Source organism: Sinocyclocheilus anshuiensis, unplaced genomic scaffold, assembly GCF_001515605.1.
Source record: "Sinocyclocheilus anshuiensis isolate Anshui unplaced genomic scaffold, SAMN03320099.WGS_v1.1 scaffold2047, whole genome shotgun sequence".
NCBI classification, from domain to species: Eukaryota; Metazoa; Chordata; class Actinopteri; order Cypriniformes; family Cyprinidae; genus Sinocyclocheilus; species Sinocyclocheilus anshuiensis.
In genome coordinates, this window is record NW_015554063.1 from 282,154 (window position 1) to 298,415 (window position 16,262).

A 16,262-nucleotide genomic window follows, 5' to 3' on the forward strand; every position below is an offset into this window, starting at 1 on the left:
TCGGGAACGAGAATGCCCACGCCGCCAGACTTTCAAATCTCGCCTAGTGTGGAAGCGTGCACAGCTAAGGCGCGAGAACAGAGGAGCCAGGAGTGGCTCGCATGTCTAGGCCATAGAACCTGACGAAGGTTAGGGGCGTGGACCATCCCGCAGCGTCGCAGATGTCCTGCATCGAGACACCTGCCAAGAAGGCCTTAGAGGCCGCCACACTTCTGGTAGAGTGAGCCTTGACCCCAAAAGGCGAAGGGAGATCAGAGGTCTCATAGGCAATAGAAATGGCATCTACTATCCACCGCAGCTCTCTGGACGTATGCGTCCAGTGCTCGCACTGGACACATACAGTTAAGCTTGTGCTGGTCTGGATCCCCTAAGGGATGAGGACTGAGGGCCTGGAGCACGACAGGCCGTGGTGTAGAGGAGGGGACCTTAGGAACATACCCCGCTCGAGGGTACAGAAACGCTTTGGCCAGACCGGGCGCAAAGTCAAGATAAGAAGGGGCCACTGAAAGGGCCTGCAGATCCCCAACTCTCTTCACCGGCAGGGTTGGCAGACCGATCTCCTGAGGGCACTGAGGAGAGACGGGCACCGTGTAATGTGGTGTACACCGCTCTTTCCCAGAGGGAGCTGGCCCTCAAAAAGTCCTAGGCCTTAGGCGTCAGGACATTTACGATGAAGACTATCCAGCGAGAATGACGGTCCGCAGAACCGCCTTCCGCTAGAAGCCTTCGGCCTGGGAGCGCCACTCTGACTCTAGACTCTGCGGTGAGGCCCCCAGAATGAAGGGCCGTAACACGGTAGGTTGGGACTGCTCCGCCCAGCAGCCCCTGCCGACTACCTCAACCTCCTCAGAGGAAGAGAGGTAAACTCGTGCTCTCACTCGAGAAAATGTATTTATTTATTTTTGGGCTTCCGAACCCCGAGAGCGGGCGCTGGATCTGGTGGTTAAGGAAGTAGATATGGACTCGCCCATCTACATTCCCTCCACCGGGTCCATATGCGAAACCCACGAGCACAGCCGCCACTCCGCCTCGGCGAAAGCGGGGCCGGCACCGCGAGGAACGCTAGTGAAGGCGCTCTCCTCAAAGAGAGCCGTCCCAAGCAGACAGCAAACAAACTGTGTGTATCCCCACCCGTAAAGTAACGCGGGCAGGGAGGAACACACAGCCTGAACACTGCCTGCCCTCGCCTTAGGTGTCTGGTTTTGTCTTGTTTATAGATTTGTGACAGACAACACTAAATAAGACTCACAAACAGATATCAGACTGACACACACACAGAGCGCTTGCTGAATGACAAAAAGCTGATGCTGGTCTCACCGCACGTGCTTTTATAGCTTCCTGGTCATTACGTCACCCGCCCGTGACGTCTCGCCCATCTATTGGTCTGATTACACACGAGGTTCAGAGCCGGTCACGCTGAAGGGCGTTCCCGAAGCGTCCTCCGACGCAGCTCGAGTTCCTGAAGAGGAACTGAGTTGTTATTGATTTAATTGTAGGAGAAAAGTCTGAGGATGCTGACACAGTTATGTACTGTATTTGGGTTCATTAATTACGTAATCAATGATTGTCTTCAGGAATAATATACTTGAGAAACAGTTGGTATGTTTTATTTCTTAGTGAACTGAATGAGTTACTAATTAAATGTCTTAGGAAAAAGAGATGGAAAAGCAGAGGCTGCTGTATCAGCAGGGCCGACTTCATGAACGCGGAGCTGCTGAGATGGTCCTACAGAACCTCAGCGCCAGCACAGGTATCAGTCAAAACAAGGGGGTCCATGGAGAAAAAGCAAGATTTTTATTTTTATTTATTTATTTATTTTTATTATTTGTTTTTTTTTTGCCAAAAATGTCCCAGTTAACATATTAGGATATTAATTGAATTTGTTTTAACAGTAATTCTTAGATCTATCGAAATTGACTATATTACTGTTTCGTATTACTGTTACTGTTTCATCATGAGATTACTAAAATATTTTTATTCTTTTGACAACCCTATTTTTTAACAAAAAAGTTTTTTAAATATGTACTGTATATATAAAATATTATCATAAATTATTATAAAGTAACACAAAAATATATATATATTTTTTTAAATCAACTATTTCTCACACCATATAAATTTATCACTATACATGAAAATATACTATATATATACTATATAGACAGTATTTTTATAATGTTTATGAAAGAAGTTTTATGCTCAACAAGGCTGCATTTATTTAATCAAAAATGCAGTTAAGACTATAATATTGCAAAATATTATTACAAATGAAAATGACTGTTTTCTATTAGAATATTTTAAAATGTAATTTATTCCTGTGATGGCAAAGCTGAATTTTCAGCAGCTATTACTCTACATGTGAGTGTCAAATGATCCTTCAGAAATCATGCCGATTTATGCTGATTTGGAGTTCAAGAAAAATTCTTATTTTTATCAATTTTGAAAATAGTTCTGCTTAATATTTTTGTGGAAACTGTAAACATTTTTTCAGGATTCTTTGATGAATAAAATTTTAAATGAACAGCATTTATTGGAAATAGAACCTTATAAATGTTTTTTGCTGTCATTTTGATCAATTTAATGCAGCTTTCCTTAATACAAGTATTCTTTTTTTTTTTTTAAAGAAGCTTTAATTAAATTTTAGAAAAATGGTCCCTCATAGGGGGATCATCATATTTGGGGTTGTTGGCATCAAAAAGATTGAAAACCCCTGGTATAAGACACAGGTCACCATTCATATCTTTATCCTGATATCTTGAGTCAGCTGCATATGACTTTTATTATTGTCAGTGCTCAAATGTTATGCTATTAAGTTGGATGTGATGTTTGAACCAGGTGATATGGGGCCTATGGTAGCAGCCACATTAAAGCTGGGCATTGCAATCCTGAATGGAGGAAACACGTCTGTCCAGCAGGTAGGTTTGAAAAGGTCAGGCTGGATTACAGATATGTTTGGGCGATAACGCAAAACCCCCAAAATTTTGACATTTACCACCAAAACCAACTTTTATATAACAACTTCATGTTCAATCTCTCTGTTGTTGAATTCTCCCTAGAAAATGCTGGATTACCTGCGACAGAAGAGAGACGTGGGCTTCTTTCACAGTCTGGTCGGCTTAATGCAGTCTTGCAGGTTCAGCTGTTATTTGCTAATGCATTGTGAGACATTTCCCTGACAGAATGCAGCTGCTCAAACCACCTAAAAGTGGAGAAATGCTCTGTTCACTCATTTATCGCCGTCACCCTGCTCCTGTGTTCAATTTCAAAGTTACTTGGTATAATCAAGAGAAAAGAACATCGTTTTACATCACTTTTTTCCCTTTCAATCTGTTCCTTTGCTGTGATTGGAAGTGTCTGTGTTAGTTTGTATTTTAAAAAGAAGAGGACTGTGGTTTTGATGTTGCTGTTGTAATTCTGTGTGTCACAGCGTGCTGGATTTGAACGCATTTGAGAGGCAGATCAAAGCAGAGAGTTTAGGAGTGGGTGCTGAGGACAGTTCAGGTAAATCCCCGACATCCACAACAAACTGCTTTGAAAAATGAATGTGCCTATCAGAAGAGGCAGATATTTTCTTTTTATTGACATTGATTTGCCTGTACTGCATTTTGCTTTCTCCTTCTCTCTCTTTCTCAGGCGACAGAGTAATGGCAGATGAACAGCTGACCTGTGATCTTTTCCGATTCCTCCAGCTTCTTTGTGAAGGCCATAATACTGGTTAGAACAAACATAATGTTTTTAGTTTTTGTTTAATAGTGCAAGGTTCTTTTGTACTATGTCTATCAAAGTCAACAGGTGATGTGGAATATGCTTAAAATACTTAAAATGCTTTCTCCTATCCAACTTTAACCATACTAAAAGTAAGCCATTAGTAGACTGATTTCCCTAAAGAGTGCCTACACTGTAGTCCTACAAAACCATGGTTCATCATATCAGCAGCTGGCTCAAGCAATGGCAGTATGGGAATTATTCTACCTTCAAAAGTTGGGGGTCGGGAAGATGTTTTTAAGAGAAATACTTTTATTCAGCAAGGACGCATTAAATGGATCAAAAGTGATAGTTTAGAAATGTATGATGTTACAAAATATATTTATTTCAAATATTCACAAAAATATTAAGCAATACAGCTGTGTTAAACATTGATAATAATGTTTCTTGAGTGCCAAATCAGTATATTAGAATGATTTCTGAATGATGATGTGACACTGAAGACTGGAGTAATTAACAGCTGCTGAAAATTCAGTTATATTCAGTAATATTACATTTTAAAGAATTTTTAAATTGTAATGATATTTTACAATATTACTGTTTTACTGTATATATTAGTTTACATATCTGCACACTCTGAATCACAAAGTATTGTGAGTAAGCAGACAAGTATGTAAGTAAAAAAGTAAATAAATACATAAATAACTTTCAAATGATATTGTTTTTTAAAACCAAGTTCAAGCATTTAAGTCAGCTTTAAATCAGGTTTTTAAGATGAGAAATTCAGTCAAGTGTTTTAAAACTTTTGATTGGCAGTGTAAATCAAATCCAGGTGAGACGTCTAACAGTATTTGCATGTATTTAGAAGTGGATTTTATTGTATTCGGAACTTGACATGTTTGAAATATCACCAATAAGCAAAAACCACCATTGGCAGTATTGGAAGCCCACTGGTGCACTGCAGCTGCAGGCTAGCAACCAAAACATGTTTGTTGTTTTGTTTTGTATCGTCAAAAAGAAAATGAATCCACAACATTGCAAAAGGAAAAACAGTGTACATTCTGAATGTAAGATTAATGAAATCGTTGGATTATTTATTATTGAGCTCTATTTTGCACATATTAATTTTAAACAGCATCAATATTCTGGTCTATTTTTGTAAAAACTGGAGACTGAAATTTCCCCCACAGACTTCCAGAACTACCTGCGGACTCAAACTGGAAACAACACAACGGTCAACATCATCATCTCCACTGTGGACTATCTGCTCAGGGTTCAGGCAAGCCCAATGAACATTTTTAATTTTGCCTGTCTGTAATATACATGAAAAGGAATGAAAAATGCATGTTTGCTGCTGTAAGTGGTTTGAGAGTTTCAGAACCAGATGGAGAAGGGCCCAAAACAGTGAGACAGCCACCTCCATTTTGTTTGTCTGATACTGAGAATGATGGATGGCCTCATATCTACAGGAGTCCATCAGTGATTTCTACTGGTATTATTCAGGGAAGGATGTGATTGATGAGCGTGGTCAGCACAACTTCTCCAAAGCCATCAGCGTGGCCAAGCAGGTGTTCAACACACTCACTGAATACATTCAGGTAAATGCACATAAGCAATTGAAAATGTGCTTTGTCAAATTGTAAAGATACTGACTAATATTTGATAACTGTATGTCCTAAGATTCTGTTATTCTCTCCTTTTTAATGTTTTATTTCAAATAAATGCATCTCAGAGGCCAAATGCCACACCTGCTGTGTCTGTCTTTGTTCACACACCACAATGTGGTGTTTTTATGTTGTGAAGCAACTAGTTTCACTAATATCAATTACATTTTTAATTGCCTAATTTAGGGTCCGTGTACAGGAAACCAGCAGAGTTTGGCCCACAGTCGTCTGTGGGACGCTGTAGTTGGCTTCCTCCATGTGTTTGCCCATATGCAAATGAAGCTTTCTCAGGTTAGTCTATAGACAAATTACTTTAAATCTTATGTGCTAATTTATTCATTGCAAAGAAAAATGTAGGAAACTCAAGAGAATAAAAGAAAGTAAAGAATGGTGTTTTGCGTCTGCAGGATTCTAGTCAAATAGAGCTGCTGAAGGCTTTGATGGACTTACAAAAAGACATGGTGGTAATGCTGCTTTCCATGCTTGAAGGTAGGAGAATCTTATTTTTAATGCTTTTCCATGCACTTCTTCTATTGCTTCTTAGAAATGTGGCATTGTTGATTTTCCAATCAATGTTAATATACTAATATCAGTATACCGAGTCTGTTTTACATTTTGTTGGATACACAAACAGAATTGTACTTGTTTTCATACCAACTGTGAAACTGTATTGGCATCCATATGACTGGAAGCCCACCTTTGCACCAACCAAATTCCGAAGTCCGCTCCAAAAGCTGTAGTGTGAACGAGTCTAAGTGTCCTGCAGTCATTTTGAGCATGTCAAGTCACCTTTATTTTTATAGTGCTTTGTTTCAAAGCAGCTTCACAGTATTAAACAGGAAAGTAACAGAATAACTGATGCAAACTTTAAAAATGATGCAAATCCAAAATTCTGCAATAATAGACAAGAGTGTTATTATTCAGCTCCAGTCAGTTCAGTGTTGGTTCAGTTCAGTAACTGTGTAAAGTTAATCAATTATGAAACAAGTTCAATTCAGTGATAAGCAACTCCACGGAAGACATACATAAATATGTCTTTGCGTTTCTAGGAAATGTAGTGAATGGGACCATTGGGAAACAGATGGTAGATATGCTAGTAGAATCATCCAGCAATGTGGAGATGATCCTCAAGTTCTTTGATATGTTCCTCAAACTCAAAGACCTCACGTCGTCTGAATCCTTTCGTGAATACGACCCAGACGGCAGAGGGCTCATTACCAAAAAGGACTTCCACCGAGCCATGGAAGGTTTCAAGCACTACTCTCAATCAGAGATCCAGTTCCTGTTATCCTGTGCAGAGACGGCGGAAAGCGAGCTTCTGGATTACCCAGACTTTGTGACACGATTTCATGAACCGGCCAAAGATATTGGCTTTAATGTGGCTGTTCTTCTGACCAATCTGTCCGAACACATGCCAAATGATGGCCGCTTGCAGAATTTCCTAGAGCTGGCGGACAGCGTGCTTAAGTATTTCCATCCTCACCTGGGAAGGATCGAAATCCTGGGCAGCGGGAAACGGATCGAAAGGGTCTACTTTGAGATCAGCGAATCCAGCCGGACACAGTGGGAGAAACCACAGGTATTAAGCAATCATTTGCTTATGTGCTTTTGTGGTCTACTAATGTGTGTCTTATACGAATGCGTGTTCTCAATGATTCAGGTGAAGGAGAGCAAACGGCAGTTCATCTTTGATGTTGTGAATAAGGGCGGAGAGAAGGAAAAAATGGAGCTATTTGTCAACTTCTGTGAAGACACCATCTTTGAAATGCAGCTTGCGGCACAAATATCTGGTTCAGAGAGTGGAGAGGAACTGAAAGCAAAGGATGACAAGGTGGAGAAGAATGAAAACCTTGCTGAAGACAACAGGATGACCAAAGACTTGAGATGGTTTTCCATAAGGAACATCGGAAAACACTTAAAAGGGATAACCATGAGGAGTATCATCTCAGTGATGTTCTCTTTCTTCCACAATGCTCTGTTGTTTATCACTCGTGCCTTTTTAGGTCTGGTTTGGTTCTTCCTTTATCTGCTCTACCACATCTTCTTGAGTGGATGGATTATTGACATGGCTAAAGAAATGAAACTGGCTGACCTTTTAGGTGACCTTCGGGATCCTACCATGGTTGAGACCATAGGGTTTGGAGAAGGGGTGGTTAGAGAGAATAATACGTGTGATACACGTGCCTTTTCTTCTCGTGGTGATCTTAGAGGGATGAGTCTGGATCTGTCTGCAGTGTCCAGGGACCCACAGCTTCTCACAGATATTTTCGGCTTGTGTTTGAAGAAGGAAGGAGAAAAGTACACACTGTCGAGCAGAGACCAACATGGCAGTCTGGATGGATTTCTAAACACGTCCAAATATCAGGTCAATAGTCTTGAGTATACCATTGTCAGCTTACAAAAGTATAAAAGATTTAAAGTCTTTTAAATAGTTTATGAAGTTGACATTTATGTCTAATTGGACATTTATTTTAACATTTGTGTCCACTTTGAACATTTTTGTCCAATAAATTGACATTTATGTATACATGTGTTCAATAAGCAAATGTGTCCACTTTGAGCATTTGTGTCCAACCAGCCAACATTTTTGTCCCTTTAGTCTCTGTCCATTTATGTCATTTACTGTCTTTTTTGTTAACGTTACAAACAGGTGGACATCTGTGAGGAGAATTTTCATGAGGCGCAAGAGGAGGATTCAGAGACTAAGAAAGCTTTGTAAGTGCTCCAGACTGGGGAGAGATAAAACTCTGAAAACAGGAAATACTGCTGTTTTAACAGGGCATACCGCTGATTTTTAGCTTTGAAGTGTATCATTACTCTACCCCACGGGAAGCTCAGGGAACATACTGTATGAAGAGATCTTTGAATTTTCTCGATTGTACCCTTGAGTACAAAGGATGTTCAGGCCCTGCACAATTCAAAGGGTGTGAAGATAAAATATTATTGAAAGTTGGGAATTACTGTTACTCCCACAGAAGATTAACAAATACTTCACATTTAATAAAAATTCAATTACTTTTGACATGATTACTTGTTAGATGGTATGAATCAAAAACATACACCCTGACCAGTGTAGTCTGATTCCTGAGTCTCATGAGCTGGTTTGAATCAGTCTAAAACACTAACTCTGTTCAAAAGTTTGGGTCAGTAAGATGTATTTTTTAAATAAATGAATAAAAAAAAAAAATATATATATTATACTAATACTTTTATTCAGCAAGAATTCAATAAATTGATTAAATGACAGTAAAGACATTTACAATGTTATTTAGAATAAATGCTGCTCTTTCGAACTTTATTTTCATCAAATAAAAAAGTATCATGGTTTACACAAAAATATTAATCAGCACAACCATTTTCAACATTGAAAACACAGAAAATTGAAAAAAAAAATGTATTGAGCACCAGATTAGCATATTAGAATAATTTCTGAAGGATTATGTGCCGTTTGTGAGTGCATTGCAAAAAATGCCTAAGATATTGCATTTAAATTTTGCAGTGATGAGGACAAACATAAAGGGGAAAAGAAGCCTAAACGGAGACTTAGAAAGCTCAGCTCTTCAAAACCAGATGAGACAGAGGTCCAGGAATCAGCTGTTTGGAAAACGATCTGCTCTCATAGCACCAAACTGCTGGTATGTTTCTTTCTCTGTCTGTTGTTTTCCAGCTGCACAATACAAGCTACTAACAGATGTTTAACCATATGGACTTGAACAACCATATGTGATCTGATGACCTACAAGTATGTCTTTTCTCTGCAGAACTGTTTTGCAAGAAATTTCTACAACATTAGATTGTTGGCTCTGTTCTTTACTTTTGCCATCAATTTTATTCTTCTGTTCTACAAGGTGAGTATTGATTTCCCTGCTAAAACATCAGATTTAATGTTGTTGGTCAGGCTGGTCTGTTTTTATGTTTTTAGGCCACTTGGATTGAGAAACCAGCTGAAAGAACTGAGTAGTTCTGGCTTGTCCAGATACTAGCCAAACCAGTTTAAACCAGCTAACACAGTAAACCACGCAAACCCAGATTTGACCAAAAACATTGATATAATTATTTTATTTAGGTTTCATCAACCATTGATGAGGATGAAGATGTGGAGATCGCTCTTCGTGACGACAGCACCAAGGATTCACAGGAAGTTTATTTTGAACTAGAAGAGAACAGTGGCTACATGAAAATGATTCTTCACAGTCTGGCTGTCCTGCATACACTCATCTCACTCTGTTGTATCATCGGCTACTACTGTCTGAAGGTTATACACATCTCACACACACACACACACCTCACGCAACACAACAGGCACCTAAGTTTTGTGCAAGTACCCACTATATTTCTTATGGTGAAACTAAAAACATGTCTTTGATAGACTAAATAATGCCTTCACCATTCTGACTTTTGTTAGACCTCTTAGAAATACAGTGGGTCTGAAACCAGTAATGAAATACTGTAGTAATTTCAACACATGAAATACTTCATGTTTTTCAGCATGACTTGAGATTATCCAAAGAGCATCTGGAAAATCTGACCAGAGTCACTTGATCAGTGCCACAAATAAGTGACCTAGAAATAGTGCGAAATCAGAAATATTTTTATTCATTTTAGGTCATAGGTCCTTAGATTTTCAGATTTCAAAATTCAAATCAATCGTTCATTTACATGTTTAAAAATCCTTTTAATATGGTCTCATCCAACTAACTTGATCATCATCTGACCCTTGACAGGTTCCTTTAGTCATTTTTAAGCGAGAAAAGGAGCTGGCTCGTAAATTGGAGTTCGACGGACTCTATATCACAGAGCAACCTTCTGAAGATGACATTAAAGGCCAGTGGGACAGAATGGTCATCAATACACCGTAAGAGCTGTTTGACTGTCTCATAAAGGCTCACATACGCATTTTTAAGCATTGAAACAGTGGCAATCTTCTGTATGAATTTCTGCATGAACAGTGATTGCCACTTTTTGCACCACTTCAGTACTATTTTCTGTTTTCTTTGCTGTTTTTCAGATCATACCCAAGTAATTATTGGGATAAATTTGTGAAAAGGAAGGTAAGATGAACAAATGAAATATTTACTCAAAAAATGTAGCTTCAAAACCGTTTAAGAACATAATAGTATGACAGTATCTCACAACTCAAACATTGTGACTTGCAGTATTCATGTTAATTTTACTTTCAAAACAGTTTTTGATTGTCAGATTGCCAGAGTGTTGCTATGCAGTTGCTAAGTTGTTCTGATTGGTTGCTGGTGGTTATTTACAGGCTCACTCACAAGTGTCTATGACATTCAGTCTCAGGTCCCTCTTTCAGTGTCAGTCAGTGGGATGCTTCCTATTTGTCATCCGTCTGGTGGAAATCATAAACTCTGTGTCTATAAGTAACAGCAGACCTATAATATATAAGACACGTGCTTTGAGATATCGTTCATATCTGTAGCATGAACTGTGTGGGATGAATAATGTGCTGAATTTAATACTATGGTTCAGCCCAACTAATAATGCTTTGCATTATTGCCCTGAATGTGGTACAGTAAGCTGTGTGATTTTTGTTTTTCTGTGTTTGATTCATTCTGTGATGGCTTTCTGTGCTGCAGGTGATGGCGAAATATGGAGAGCTGTATGGATCGGCACGCATCAGTGAGCTGCTGGGTTTGGATAAAGCTGCTCTGGACTTCAGCTCAGAGGCTCAGGAGAGCAAGAGACCCGTGCAAAAGGTTGCCCTGTGAGTAACAACCCTGTGACCCCGTCTTCCCTATTTACCATATTTATTTCACCAGCCAAACCAGCTTCTGTTCAGCAAAACAGCCCAATCAGTTCATCTGCAGAGATTGAAAAAATGATTTCAGTGTGTGCCAGATGATGGCAGCAGCGTTCAATACGATAGGCTTAAAATAAATAAAATAAATAATTCTCATGTTTTCACAGCTTCAGATTAAACCCCATTGATGTGAAGCATCAGATATGGAAGCTAGGAGTGGTTTTCACTGACAGTGTAAGATCCCTGACTCTTTGAACACTCAACATATTAGACCTGAAGGAACTGGTCAAATCTGAAATGAAATTGTGTTTTTCTTTCTCTCAGTCCTTCCTTTATCTGGCCTGGTATATGGTTGTGTCAGTTCTGGGTCATTATAACAATTTCTTCTTCGCTGCCCACCTGCTAGACATCGCCATGGGCTTCAAAACACTGCGCACCATACTATCATCTGTTACACATAATGGCAAACAGGTACTACATTTGGTTTATGCTTGTGTCTATACAAAGGCCCCAAAATGTATTTAGACCCGCAAGTCACTTCAAAAATATGAATGTCATTATACTGTCATTGTAATAAATAAAACATATATACTAGACTTAAACTGGTCAAATTCAATTTTTATTTATTTAAAAAAAAAATCAAAATCTTACTGACATCAAATGTTTGAACAGTAGTATATATTTCAGCTGGTTTTGACAGTGGGACTGTTGGCTGTGGTTGTGTATCTCTACACCGTTGTTGCCTTTAACTTCTTCCGCAAATTTTACAACAAAAGCGAAGACGGTGAACCAGTGGATATGAAATGTGATGATATGCTCTCAGTGAGTATCCCTCTTTTATCATTAACTTAAACTAATGTTCAAAGGTTTTAGGTTTATTTTTTGAATGAAGTCCTCATGCTCACCAACGCTGCATTTATTTGATCAAAAATACAGTAAAAACAGTAATATTGTAAAATATTACTACAATTTCAAAGGTAATTTATTCCTGTGATGGCAAAGCTGAATTTTCAGCAGCTGTTTCACATGATCCTTCAGAAATCATTCTAATACGCTGATTTGGTGCTCAAGAAACACTTATTATTATTCTCAATGTTTGAAAACAATTGTGCTGCTTAATATTTTTTTGTGGAAACTGTGGTACATTTTTTCATGATTCTTTGATGAACAAGGTTCAAAACCAACAGCATTTATTTGAAACAGAAATCTTTTGTAACATTATAAATTACTTTACTGTCACTTTTGATCAATTCAATGCATCCTTGCTGAATGAAAGCATTTCTTTCTTTCTATTGTGACTGTGCAGGAATAAAGCAAAAAAGAGTGACTAAATCTGTAAATATTAATGTTCATGTGTGCATAGTGTTACATGTTTCACATGTACGTTGGCGTGCGAGCCGGAGGAGGGATTGGAGATGAAATCGAAGACCCGGCCGGTGACGAGTTTGAGTTCTACCGTATCATCTTCGACATCACTTTCTTCTTCTTCGTCATCGTCATCCTCCTTGCCATCATTCAGGGTAAGAGACAGAGTAATTGTGAGAGTTGGTTTACCGAAATTGCGAATAACACTTGAAATGAATGATATGTGCACCAATTTTCAAGAAGGACAATGAGCCGAAGTGTTCGGATTATTGAGTTTGTCCTCTAACATGAGTCATGCTGAGCAGCACTGGAGAGCTTCATTAAAAAATCACGCTCTCACATGCTGAGAGGGGTTTATGGGAAGAGATCTGAGGACTGTATGATGCTAGAGGATTGTCTTATGCCTGGGATGGAATGATACTCAGGATTCAAATGTTTGGCGTAAACTTAATTGTGTTTGTGACTGGTCTGTTGTCATCGTCTGAAAGGTCTGATCATTGATTCATTTGGCGAGTTGAGAGACCAGCAGGAGCAGGTTAAAGAGGACATGGAGGTGAGTTTTCACATTAACATCCTGAATCCATTCAGATTTATGACGTCTGTCATCTTTTGTTCCTATTAACACACTAAATTATTAATATTTTATTTCTCTGTGAGTAAATACGTCATTAATCTATGTCAGCCGCTCTTCGGTGTAGCTGTGGGTTTTATGCTAATTGTCATGTATAATTAAACAGTGAATGTGGCATCTGATTTTTTCCTGCAGACTAAGTGTTTTATCTGTGGCATTGGGAGCGAGTATTTTGACACGGTGCCCCATGGCTTCGAGTCGCACACGTTGCAAGAGCACAACCTGGCCAACTATCTGTGAGTACAAGAGACGTGAAAAACAGGTCAGAGAGCAGTAATGCCTCTTTTCCATCATCCTTTTTTTCAGTCACAATTTTAAAGGCAGTATTCTGGTGGAAAATGAGTCTGTTGAGCAGCTGGTCAGGACAGAGAGCTAGTCTCATGTAGCCAGACCTTCATACTGATGGCAGAAGGTCTGGTCTTCATCGCAGCTTTTATTGGCCAAGTTCCGCCCAAGAGGATGTCTGACTGACATGTAAAGCTACTGCTCACAGTTCAGTTTAGGAGCGTAAAAATGTAAAGTCAATGTCCCTACAATAACAGGCCGGAGTGCAATTCAGGATCGTCATACAAGTTTACTGCAACAATGGTGCTGAGAACTTCACATACATTTGAAAATCCAGCATTTTGGTCCTGATAAGCGATCATTGTCACAGTTGTAATCACGACAGCTTTGTTTCCAGGCGGACTGTTAAAGAGTGTGACACATAATCTGTCTTCTGGAAATCCTGTAGAATTCAACCAATCAGATTTTGGCTTTGAAATTCCAGAAGTTTCTCCCATTTTGTGTTTGTTCAGCCAACAGTCTGTAGATGGGACGTCTAAGGCTGAGATTAACAGAAAGCATGTCATGTTACTAGAAAATACTGTGATGTGGGGTAAAATGGAATACTTGTTTCCTTTTTTGCTGAAAAAATTACATTTGTTTTGTGTTTTGTTTGCCATTTAGGTTCTTTCTGATGTATCTCATCAATAAGGATGTCACAGAACATACCGGACAGGTACAGCTTCCCATGAACCTTTATCGAAAAGAGATATTTGGACAATTTCAGAGTGAAAGATGTGTGCTTAATAATACATTAAAATGTGAAACCACTGACAAATGAACCTTGAGATACACTATATATTATAAAATGAACTGTGACTGCTGCACTTTGTAAAACAACAGGAATCATACGTGTGGAAGATGTTCCAGGAACGCTGCTGGGAGTTCTTTCCTGTTGGAGACTGTTTCCGGAAACAGTATGAGGGTCAACTCAGCTGAAGAATTCCATGTCTGTAATGTTTCCTCTGATAATTAGAAGCTGGTGTGTGACTCAGTACTGTTTTGAATGCTTATTTTTTCAACACCACATATTTATTTTAGTAATATATTGTATTGTTGAATTTAAGGAACCAAGTTGAGGCTGCACTTTTTGGACATATAGAATGCAGTTTTATGTAATCTGTCACTTTGGATTGAATGCAAGTAGTATAAATTAAAATGTGGTATTTCTTTAGCTTGAAACGTTACAGAACCCATGTAAATGTTCACAGTTAACCAACATTATACTGAAAATATTAGTAAACTGCTAGATTTGTACATTTTTGGTACTTGTATTGATATATTATATGGGGAAGTCGTGGCCTAATGGTTAGAGAGTCGGACTCATAACCCAAAGGTTGTGGGTTTGAGTCTCGTACCGGCAGGGATTGTAGGTGGGGGGAGTGAATGTACAGCGCTCTCTCCCACCTTCAATACCACGACTGAGGTGCCCTTGAGCAAGGCACCGAACCCCCAACTGCTCCCCAGGTGCCGCAGCATAAATGGCTGCCCACTGCTCCGGGTGTGTGTTCACTGCTGTGTGTGTGCACTTTGGATGGGTAAATGCAGAGCACTAATTCCGAGTATGGGTCACCATACTTGGCCACATGTCACGTCACGTCAAATATTATTCATGACTGTAACACAAACAGTGCAGGGCGATTAGTGTAATAAAGTTTAAATCTCCCTCCCTCATTTGCACTTCAGTTATTTTTTAATCAGTATTCTTGTTTTCCAGTCAAAATATCTAAACATTCTTAAAATATATACTGTAAGTGTATTCATTTGTTTGCCTCTTACTGTACCAATCCTTTTTCCATCCCTTTCTCTTTACTTGCTTATCTTTTCATCCACCGTCAGCCTTCTCCCGTTCCTCACCTTATTTTCAAAAAGCACTCCATCCTCTCCGCTTCTCATCTCTCTCACCTCCTGTCTCTCTCTCTCTCTGTCTTCTGTGTGAGAGGCAGCACTCAGATCCTGAGCGTGAAATTAAACGGCAGCCCACATCACATGCGGCTGGTCGAGTTTTTGCCGCTGCAGGGCATGACGCATTGATCTCCAGCCATTCCAGAGGTGCTGGTAAAGCGTTAACCCCCCTCTACGAGAGCGTTGCGCAGTCCTGCTGCTGTTAGCCTTATTACAAAGACAAAGGACAAAACTGATTACCATTATCTGTAATAGAAGGAGAAAAAATGAAAGAAAAAGCATCAGCAGTATTGCAATAACCTTGGTATTGCGGTGCTGCTATTTAATTTTTTGTAATATATATTACATAATAATTATATAGAAATGTTATAGTTTATTTAAATTTAAATGTATATATTATTAATTTGTAGGAATTACCTTTTTATGATTATGGAGTACTTGTTCTTAAATCATAAAGTATCAGATGAAACGCATCATTTTTGGAAAGGATGGCCTGTTTGTGGTTGACTGTGATGGCCACCCAGGAATGTGCAGGAGTGAACAGAGGTATCGATGATGGATGGTAGAGTCAGGGCTCTCACAGCTCGCACAGCTCTGACCACACTGTAATCTAGAGCATGTTGGTGGTTTTAATTGAGAGTAATGGTGGAGAGAAGGTTGACTGAATAGGGTAGGTTGAGGAGAACAGACAGAAGAGCTGGACCCTGGATGCCAGAGCCAATGTCCAAATTGACCACATTTTGCATATTTCCACCAAAGAAAAAGCAGTTCTGGGCCAGAAAAATCGTCTATTTGGGAAATGTTCTTCTCAGATTCTACCGTCATGATTTTTGGGATAAAACAACCCTCCCATTTGAGAACTGCTGAATCCTTTAGGTACTGAATGTCGGGCTGAAAGGTCAATCGATTT

The 16,262-nt window shown here is 39.2% G+C and overlaps 1 protein-coding gene across 1 annotated transcript in view; it reads left to right on the top strand.

The window, feature by feature from the left end:
• Positions 1-14,527, top strand: part of ryr2b (ryanodine receptor 2b (cardiac)) — a 52,947-nt gene extending 38,420 nt beyond the window's left edge. Inside the window, exons 78-103 of the mRNA XM_016460524.1 lie at positions 1,651-1,750; positions 2,836-2,915; positions 3,057-3,133; positions 3,428-3,501; positions 3,634-3,714; positions 4,896-4,984; positions 5,175-5,303; positions 5,556-5,660; positions 5,777-5,858; positions 6,419-6,948; positions 7,030-7,734; positions 8,020-8,084; positions 8,869-9,004; positions 9,131-9,262; positions 9,436-9,624; positions 10,094-10,224; positions 10,378-10,420; positions 10,964-11,091; positions 11,295-11,361; positions 11,452-11,598; positions 11,815-11,949; positions 12,491-12,647; positions 12,981-13,045; positions 13,259-13,359; positions 14,072-14,123; positions 14,291-14,527. Of these exons, the coding sequence (XP_016316010.1) occupies positions 1,651-1,750; positions 2,836-2,915; positions 3,057-3,133; positions 3,428-3,501; positions 3,634-3,714; positions 4,896-4,984; positions 5,175-5,303; positions 5,556-5,660; positions 5,777-5,858; positions 6,419-6,948; positions 7,030-7,734; positions 8,020-8,084; positions 8,869-9,004; positions 9,131-9,262; positions 9,436-9,624; positions 10,094-10,224; positions 10,378-10,420; positions 10,964-11,091; positions 11,295-11,361; positions 11,452-11,598; positions 11,815-11,949; positions 12,491-12,647; positions 12,981-13,045; positions 13,259-13,359; positions 14,072-14,123; positions 14,291-14,386 (3,696 nt within the window). The 3' untranslated portion in view covers positions 14,387-14,527. The remainder of the gene's footprint in view (positions 1-1,650; positions 1,751-2,835; positions 2,916-3,056; positions 3,134-3,427; positions 3,502-3,633; positions 3,715-4,895; positions 4,985-5,174; positions 5,304-5,555; positions 5,661-5,776; positions 5,859-6,418; positions 6,949-7,029; positions 7,735-8,019; positions 8,085-8,868; positions 9,005-9,130; positions 9,263-9,435; positions 9,625-10,093; positions 10,225-10,377; positions 10,421-10,963; positions 11,092-11,294; positions 11,362-11,451; positions 11,599-11,814; positions 11,950-12,490; positions 12,648-12,980; positions 13,046-13,258; positions 13,360-14,071; positions 14,124-14,290) is intronic.
• The last annotated feature ends 1,735 nt before the right edge of the window (positions 14,528-16,262 follow it).